The 10,000-nt window shown below is 37.2% G+C and overlaps 1 protein-coding gene across 2 annotated transcripts in view; it reads left to right on the top strand.

The window, feature by feature from the left end:
* LOC125036547 (transmembrane protein 8B-like) overlaps nucleotides 1–10,000 on the top strand; it is a 26,209-nt gene that overhangs the window by 14,804 nt on the left and 1,405 nt on the right. For both annotated transcript variants that reach the window (XM_047629232.1, XM_047629233.1), the window contains 8 exons: nucleotides 1,892–2,184; nucleotides 2,406–2,537; nucleotides 4,811–5,022; nucleotides 5,280–5,424; nucleotides 6,515–6,730; nucleotides 6,928–7,152; nucleotides 7,390–7,536; nucleotides 9,473–9,710. In XM_047629232.1, the coding sequence (XP_047485188.1) occupies nucleotides 1,892–2,184; nucleotides 2,406–2,537; nucleotides 4,811–5,022; nucleotides 5,280–5,424; nucleotides 6,515–6,730; nucleotides 6,928–7,152; nucleotides 7,390–7,536; nucleotides 9,473–9,710 (1,608 nt within the window). The remainder of the gene's footprint in view (nucleotides 1–1,891; nucleotides 2,185–2,405; nucleotides 2,538–4,810; nucleotides 5,023–5,279; nucleotides 5,425–6,514; nucleotides 6,731–6,927; nucleotides 7,153–7,389; nucleotides 7,537–9,472; nucleotides 9,711–10,000) is intronic.

Below are 10,000 nucleotides of genomic sequence, written 5' to 3'. Positions count from 1 at the left end.
CAGGGTCCCTGGGGCTTTCCCCCAAAAAGCTCATGCCGGGTTTTGGCAGCCGCGGGGCCCCAGATGGGATGAGGGTAACCTGTTTTCCGCCCCCCGAGTCCCAGTTGTCGCCAACCCAGAGGGTTGCCGTTCTTGCTGGGTGGGAGGTACTTTAGCCCCCCCCCCCCCCCCCCCCCCCCCCCCCCACCAACAATTATATGTTTTGTTGCAGTGGTTCTCGGGGAGCCAGACTGGAAAGGCCTGTAAAAAAGCCAGAGTATCACATGCTGGTGGGCCATGATTCCGTACTTTGGGGGCCCCCTGTGCTAAAAGAGCCTCGACCCCAGTTTTGTTTCCATAATGGCCCGGGGGGCCCCTGCAGAGTCTTGATGATGGGGGGAGGTATGAGTGGCAGGGGTTTCTTTGCTAGCGTCCCTTTTCACCCAGGCTAGCCAGCGGTGGCAGCTTCAAGCGAAAAGGGCATGAAAAAGAACTTAACATAACTAGGTTCCCACCATGCTTCCCATCCCCCCAAAGATAAAGCACCCACCAAATATTGTGTGTATAAAAATATATTTGTTTTAAATATAAATTGTATGATAAATTATATATATGTATTTTATATATTTTATTATTTTTTGTATTATGTGTTATAAATTTTATATTATACATTTTTTGTACTTTAAAACCCATAATGTTTATATGTAAAAATATTATAATTATATTTTATATTATACATATTTATATATATATAATATTTAATATATATGTTTTTAATTATTTTGCATTAATAATAATGTTTTACTACCATTTATTATATTTATTTTATATATATATATATATATAATAAAATTATAATATATATTATATTATAATATATATATATTTTATATTATATATTATTAATTATTTTATATTATATATATAAAAATTATTATTATTTTTTTATATTATGTATTTATAGCATATTTATATGTTTATAAATTTAAATAATTATATGTATATATAGGGATACACAACACACACAACCCCACCACACACACCACAAACACACCCCCACACCCCACCACACCACACACACACCCCACAACACACACACACAAAAACCCCAAAACCACGCACACACCCCCCCGCACACACACACCACACACACAAAAACACTACACACCCCACACACACACAAACACCACACACACACAAACACACACACACACAAACACACACAAAACACACAAAACCAAACACCCCACACACACACACAACACACACCCCACCCCCACACACTCCACACAAAAACCACACACACCCCACACACACACACACACACACCACACCACACACCCCCAAACACACACCACACACCAAAACACATCCCCACACTCACACACACACACACCACACACACACACACACACACACACACACACACACACACACACACACACAAACACAGCAAAATTACCTATCTGTAATGTGATTTGTGATGTAATGTCATCCATGTAGACGCATACTATTACTTGATTTATTCATAACATGTTCATATGAAGTAAACTAAAGCAAATATCCTAAAAGTCAGTATAATTCTCTGTCTTTATTTTAGGTACTTACTCCTTACCTTACCCATGATTTTGGTACCAAAAGAATTGGCACATCAGAATACACATCAGATCCAGCTATTAAGAGAATCTGTTAAATCATTTTCATTTTAATTTTCTGAACCTTCCACAGTGAGATGATTCCCTTCATTGTTCAATCAAGAAATTCATAAATAAGTGTGTGCATAAATGTATACACCATACATTTTGTCAATTTATTTGCATATATTCATTATGTATAAATGTTTGATGTTCATGTTGGCTGTCAGCAAAATCTACCGAAACTCTCCTGCTTGACCAATATCTGCATATTTCAGAATGTGGCGGAACTTTCTCAGACAGCACTCCACAGATACAAGAGATAAAGACCTCCAGTTTCATGGAGGTGTCATCAAAACAGGATGTCAGGTTAGATGGAACTGTATCACCAAACATTACAATGTCAGTCTCCACAAGCAGTACCTCAGATGAACAGCAAGCACTAGAGAACACAATGAGACCAAGATGGGATTCAGACAATGTACCTGATGAAAGTCACAAGTGTTACCCAGTCCTCCAGTTAGCTCGCATCAAACACCCTAGTGACTTTACAGATACCTTTTTAATTCAGGTACATGAAAAAGAGTAGAGAATGGGTAATGCTCTTTTCTGTATTGTTTGTTTATTCATAGGTAATAATTTTTGTAACTTAGAATTGATAGATTGAGATATGGTAATTCCATAATTATCACTGTCCTTGAACATTCATGTTTATATAAAGTTGATTATATTTGTTATTATTATGATTTATTTATTTATTTTAATTTACTATTATGATTTTTTTTTTGACAGGGACCAGAATGGTACAGTACCTGGCTTTCAATGCGAGGAGATGTTCCAGTCTTCACTCACCTTACATTGCTGCCTTTCACAGATATTGGGGGAACACTTAGTATCAATTTACGTATGGATGAAATCCTTATGGTAAGCATTAAAATCTTTGCAGATCTTGTTGAGAATATTTTGTTAAAGGTACCTTTATGGGACTTCTTCAGGATTAAGTTTAATTTTCTTATAATCTAAGGTTTGATACACAGTTCTTTGGCTTGATATGCAAACCTTTGTTATATTTGGCCCATAATCATTCTTTTATGATCAAAATAAAAGTGTCAGTAATTACAATAAAAAAAGACAAAACAAAAATAATTTAGAAGCAGAGCAGGTTGAGGAAAGCCATTTTCTTTAGGTTTTCATTGATTTGAAGCTGTCTGCCCTATACAACTAAGTCAGATTTTACTCGTCTACTGAAAAGTGTGAATGGTATGTTGTATGTCTCACGCTTTCTCTGTACTATGTGTACAAAAGTACTGTGAGAGGGTGCCAATGTTTTGTCAGTCTAAGGAATTCTCCAACTTCTGCCGTCTTTTTTGTTGAGTACAATTGTCCACCAATCTTTCTTTATTCTATATTCTCTTCTTGCCTGGCATGCCCATAACCACCATGAAAAAACAACTCGTCATGATGCACCAGAGCAAGTCAAGCGGGAAGTTCCACTATACATAGTGAACTTACAGGACCAATGGCAGGATGGCTGCCAGAAGTCACTGGAATCAGTGATGCCATGAGATTTTTGAAATTGTCATTGTAAGGTTATTCTGCATTTGTTCCTTTCTGAGGCAGGTTGAGGTTTGCCCTGTTTTATGCTCATTTTCTACTCCCTTCTCCCTTTGTTTCTCTCCTTGTCTACCTCTTCTTCCTCTCTCCTCTTGTGATTGGTGTAAGGGTGGGTGAGTGCATATTTTTTATATTTTAAGTAAATTTCTCATTTACATTGTTGGTTTTATTAGTTCTATATCTCTCCTTCCTGTTTGTTTTTCTACTACTTTTGTCAAGGAGCTCTCTCAGCTATTGCTGGGAGGAGAAGGGAGCAAATTGTAAGTCCATGTGATCTTGTATGTCTTTGGGGAGAGGAATGAGTGTTGCTCTTCCAACTAGATATGGAGCATAGGAGTGTGGCTGGAGGAAACTTGTGTAGGCAGTGCCAGATGTATTAGTGGACATTACATTTATAGTGAAACACTCCCCCAATCCCTTGCTTGTTGTTTTTGTAGGGGAGCTAAGAAGATGGAAACAGATCTAGTGTAGGGATCACCCCTACCTTGGACCTAAGCCGTCGCCTCAACTAATTTTGCAAGGTCTTTCTTCTCCCACTTTCCTTTTCTGTCTCTTCTTCATCCTCATCTTCTGTCCACTTATCCAAATCGTTAACCCTTATTTACTCTTTTTGCCACAATGATTTATGATTATGCTCTATAACCTTTGATATCTGGTACATTTGTTTGTTTTGACCATTGACCATTCTGGAAATCCACAAACATTGCCTTACTGAATCAGAAAACTTTCTTATCTTGGGAGCTTTACCCCCAAGCCCCCAGGACCCACCTTATTGCTATATTTAGTATATGCCGCTAATGACCTTAAATATAGAAAATTTTCAATTAATACATAAGTATTGCGGAATGTAAGGAAATAACCCAAGACTTTTTGAAAAGAGGATGATATGAATGAGAGGGATTCCAAAATGGATAATGTGTATTATCAAACCATTCTTTATGTACCTTCTATTTTGATGATTATTCATTATGTTCTACATGCCTCACAGTATACTCTTGTTATTGTGGAACCTTTATAATATGAAGGATTTTTAAAGCTCATGCAAGAGATTTCTAGGTTAGTAAGACTTCTGAATTATTTAATCTCTGAATCCCAAAAATAAAGCAGTTTCTAAAGCTATATAGCTAAACAAAAAAATAATATGATCAATTATCCTTGGTCTGTAGGGGTTAAAGGGAAGAGCAGGTGAACTGATTAACTCTACAGTGATGGTGCCAGAAATTTCTGCGTGGCACTCATTCTGGTGACTTTGGGCAGCTTTCTAGCCTTTTGCCCGGGGAGTTAACTGCGTGTAGCGGAACTTCCTCATCAACTTGCTTTAGGGAGTCGTAACACCTATAGCCGTACCCTTTATGATGAATTGTTTTGTTCATGACTGCTATAGGCATGTCCATTTATAAGAGGTTAAAGACACTAAATGATATTTATTATATTTTTATGGATCTTTTGTCCTTATTCAGTTTTATTGCATTTTCTGTATTGATATATGATACATGCTAGTTTTTATGATTTGTTTGATAATTTATCAAGTAAATAATTTTCAAAGTCCTGAATTTATCCTCTTTTTTTCATATTTCTTGCAGAATGCAACAAGCCAGCTGATAACAGTAGTAGGGTGCATTCGGAAAGCTCGGCCTCCAGAGGTCAAAGATGGCTTGTTGGTTTGTGATGAAAAGCAACTGACGCTCAACATCACCTCTTTCTCAGCAAACACTGTCACAGACTTCATCCTGATCCCATTCCCAGAGCCTGACACATGGTTCCTTGCCCTCCAGACAATCTGCTATTATAAAGGGTAGGCTGATCTTTTATTATGGGGACCTCTGAATTTGTAAATGTTCTCTAATTTTTTTTTTTTCTTTTGATTTTATGATTCTACAGTTATCAATAATGATTGGTTTAATTTTTTTCATACAAGCAAACAATACATTTTAGAGAAAGAGCCAATCAGTTTTCTTGGAACACTGAAAATATAAATACCTTTATATCCTAAAGCATTCTGTGTAACAGTAGTTTACACAATAGTTAAATTTGCTTTTCTATTTCAAACAGGGTTAAAGCACCTTGCAAGGTAAACATAGTTATGGTTAGCGTTGACATCCGAACTCAGCCATGCGTCTTCACTGGGGAACAGCCGTGTGGTGGTCATGGCTTGTGCCAGGAAACACATCGTGGCATGTTTTTCTTCACTAGCTGTGTGAGTCGGCTGTTGTATTTTTTAAAACTTTCTTCCTCCTCTTCCTCCTCCTAATCCTCCTAATATCCTGCTCCTCCTTTAATGAATAGTTACTTTGTATTTTTCAGGTATTTGATGTTTTGATGTTCCATTCATTCTCTTTTTTTAGATAAATGTCATGCTTTCTTTCTTCCTTTTTAGACTTAGAAGCATATACATATATATTTTTTATTACAAGTTTGGCACCTATTAACCCAATGGCGTCGGGTCACGCCTATAGGCGTCATAACAATACGCCCGAAATGTGGCGTGGGGCTGTCTGCCGCGGTGGCGCGCCAAAGCGCCCCGAGGCAATGATTTGGTTTGATGTTCCGAATTCACGCACTCAGAGTCGGCGCGTTGCTGCGGTTCGCCAGAGCGTAGATTTTTTTTTAATTTTCTATACCCGTCGCCAATGGGTTAAGAGCTGTAGATCATATTGTATGATATTGATTCTATTGTCACATATGTCGGTTTGTCTGTGAAAAAGGCATGGGTAAGGGTCTTGCCACCTTTTTAACCCAATGCTGACGGGCATGACATGTATGTACGTGCTATGCCCACTGTGAGTACTTGATTGATTGTTTTACCACTTAGATGGCTACACTTGTACTAAGTCATCAATGAGCCAATTACGAGTACTGCCTGTTATGAAAATATTTTACGATATCTTATTTTACTGTTACTAATGTTTATAACATTATAGTAAATAACACCATCAATGTTCATAGCACTAGTAAAAAATAAATTTTTCCCACCAATTCAAATCAGGTAAGGTCACAGGGTCTACTAATTGACTCCTTTGTGGTTAAGCACTAGCAGAACCATCTATGTGCAGAGACATTTCACAAAAAATATAGAAAATGGGCACAGCATTTTCCCCATTTTTTATTAATTTTCCCTGGGGTCATTAGGTTAAGTTCATTCAAGATAATGCTTCTACCATGGCAAGGGGGACTGTATGTAAAAAAGACACCAAACCATTATTGTGTGGTATGGAACATTAGGGGCTAATATTGTAAGAGAAGATTTGAAGATTGATTTTCATGTCAGGATATTTATTCTGTTACAGATATGTACAGCTGGCTGGGAGGGATGGGGTTGTGAGGATGGAGCAGCCTACCAGGGTTGGAATGCATTCCTAACAGGACTTTGCTTGTTGACTGTTAGCAATGTTTTCTTTATACCACCCACAATAATTGCCATACGTCGCCGCCTCTATGCCCAGGCCCTCCTGTTCACTGCAACCATGATTGCATCTATATTTTATCATGCTTGTGATAATGAGGTAAGAACTAGCTATTATTTTTTTTGATGATATACAAGGTTTAGTGATTAACAGAATTACAAAATGGAGAAGATACTATGTCTTCTCAGTGTATTAGACAACTTATACTTTTCTCAAAATCTCAGTACTAAGAGAAATACTACCATGATAACATTTTCCTTTTTTATGACTAAACTTGTTTTCATTCATCATTCCAGGTGCTGTCATATTGTTTGACCAAATATGAGGTGCTGCAGTTCACAGACTTCTTCTTCTCATTACTTTGCTTTTGGGTGACAATTGTCAACTTAGCTGGGATGGATGAAACATTGTGTCCCTTCTTACACACTCTCGGAGTCGTTATTATTGCTCCTGCCGTCCAGTATAGCAGAACAGCCTTAGCATCCTTTACATTTCCTATGGCTGTTGCAACTGCTATTCCAGTGAGTTCCAAGATGACTTGCTCTTGTGTTTTGGTGAATGGAATCTCATGCTATCTGTAATATTCCACCCCTCAAAGTTAATTCATACCAGGGATCACCCTTGTCAGATTATCCAGTTTATTTCTGAGATCCATTTTTATGTCACATCTGTAATAAGCATTTTTTTTTTCTAAGATTAAAGCAGGATAGGTAGTCCTATAGCATATATTTACTCTGAATTTTTTTCCTTTCTTCCAGATCTGCCGCATTCTTTACCGGCGGTGGCACAAGGGATCTTGGCCTTCAGTCCAGCCTCGTCAGATACTCTACCGTGGGACTGGCGTGGGTCTCGCCCTCGTTGGCCTTATGATGTTTGCTCTTATACAGACCAAGGATAACTACAAAGTAGGTTTTGTATCATGGCAGTGCATTTAGATTGAAATGGAATGTTGGTTCATATATCATAAACACTTGTCTACCCCATTTCTTGAATAATAATAATAGTAATAATAATAGTAATAATAATGATAATGATAATGATAATAATAATAATAATAATAATAATAATAATAATAATAATAATAATGATAATGATAATGATAATGATAATGATAATGATAATGATAATGATAATGATAATGATAATGATAATAATAATAATAATAATAATAATAATAATAATAATAATAATAATAATAATAATGATAATGATAATGATAATGATAATGATAATGATAATGATAATAAATTATCATTATTATAATTAGTCAATATAAACTCTTAGAATAATTTAGCTGCCCTAGTTTAAGCAATAACAGGTCAAATCAGAAAGTACATTTAGGTGAATTTCTTGAACCAGATGAGATGTTAGCTGTAGAAAAGATTAAGAAAATAATAGTTATTGCAAAGTGAAAAAAAATTATGTAAGCTCTGTGTGGCATTAATGGTTTGGGTGAATGTGGGAAAAGGGGCTTGAAGGTAGACATAGATTTATTTATCAAGCCGAACCCCTGGCTTGTAGTGTTTTGGCACGTAGCCGCTGCGTGCGGCTGCACTCCACAGATCGAGTGGTTTTTTATGACGCCTCAGTGCATGGCCCGTCGATAAAGAGTTAATGTAGGCCTTCTTGTTTTATTTTATTTGCCTCTTTTAACTGTGAAAAACAGTAAGTGAAAATGTGGCAAAATTCTTAATAGAGTTGAGGGTGGTAACAAAAGTGTGGTTGTTTTTGTCTCATGACTCAAGAATATGGACAGGGTGATTGGAGCTTTATTTTCCTGAGCATATGGCTAACTCTTGTCTTATATACTTTAGTTATTTAGAAGCACTGGAGAGATTGATATAAATTTGTACATCAACAAATGTTACCAAGCTTCAACAGTCTCTAAGTACTATGTGTACTGATAGCCCCATTGGTAGAAGCTATCACGGACCCCAGTCATGTGACCTTGTCCCATAGCCCATGGCCTGAGCTGGGTTGCTCTCACTTCAGACTGAGCGAAACCAATGTCTCCTTTTCAACTCACCCTGAGTGGGCAAGATCTGTGCTACAGCACTGTTCATCAAGACTCTTCCAGTTTGTGAGAATCCCTTAATAAAGAAGTGAAATATATACCTTGTCATAAATACAACTCGAATACTCATGATGCTAGACTTCTTTTCCCATAGTATTGTGGATTGAGATGTGGTGCCATTAGTTCCGGGTATGATAGGTAGCAAAAGAAAATTGGTTCAAATGCAAGAATGATCTCAATTTACTTGAGATATGGGGAAAATGTTCATTGTACATGTGAGAAATTGTATTATGCCAGACTCCCTGAGTGGAAATGGCCACTTAGGTAGGGAAGTGGGGACGAGATAGTTATGTCATGTATTTAGCCATTAGAGAGTATTAGAAATCTCTGTGTCACTGACTCCAGTGACTTCTGGCAACCATTCTGCTGTTAGGCCCATGAGTCCATTACATGTAGCGAAACTTTCCTTTCAACGTGCTCTTGTGTATTGCGATGCCTATAGCCATATCCGGCATGATGAGTCTGTTATGATGGCTATAAGAGTACCCTGGCAGATATAGGTTAAATATGGTAGTCCAGAATTTCTTATTTAATGAGGGGCTTCCTAGGAAAGGTAAGATCTTTTTTCCTCATGTGAATATCAACACTGATACATATAGGAAAGATCAGTATCAGTCTTTGATTTATTTTTATTTTTTCTATATTTTTATTTTATTTGCTTTTTCTGCCTTTGCTTATACTTCTAGAACAATTATTATAGATTGACAAAAATCACAATCTCCTGCAAGTGTATAGATTGAAACTAACCCACTTATTTCTCTTTGCAGTATGTACACAGCGCCTGGCACGTCATCATCGCAATCTCTCTTGTCTTCCTGCTTCCGTCCCAAAACTCGCCTGACTCGGGCCACAAAGTTCCATACCCAACGGTACAGTTTTCAGCCTCCTCCATGGTCAGTGATGATGCTGAGCTGATTGACGTTGGCTCAGCGACGGTAGATTATACTACATCCTCTCCAGTCTTCCAAGTCGCTTCAGATGTCGATTTCCTCCTGGCAGATAACAGTGAGGGAACGCAGTGATTGGGCAGGCACTTGTTCGGGCTCAGGTGTAATGTCGTGTCAGATAGTAGCACAGGTTTGGTGTTCTGGAAGAACTTATGAGATTTTCAAATTTATGCTGCATAGAAGTAGAAAATTGAAAATTATTATCTGGATTTTTCTTATGAATTTTTTTTTTCCATTTATTTATTTATATTTTTAAAAATTTTAGTTCTTCCCCAACTTCCCTGTGGAATGTGTATTGTGATAATCAATCTTTACTCTTTATTTACCTGATATCAAAGGGTTCATTTC

This window comes from Penaeus chinensis, chromosome 21, assembly GCF_019202785.1.
Source record: "Penaeus chinensis breed Huanghai No. 1 chromosome 21, ASM1920278v2, whole genome shotgun sequence".
Classification (NCBI taxonomy): domain Eukaryota; kingdom Metazoa; phylum Arthropoda; class Malacostraca; order Decapoda; family Penaeidae; genus Penaeus; species Penaeus chinensis.
The sequence above is the reverse complement of the archived record's forward strand: the minus strand, read 5'-3'. Positions and strand labels throughout refer to the sequence as shown.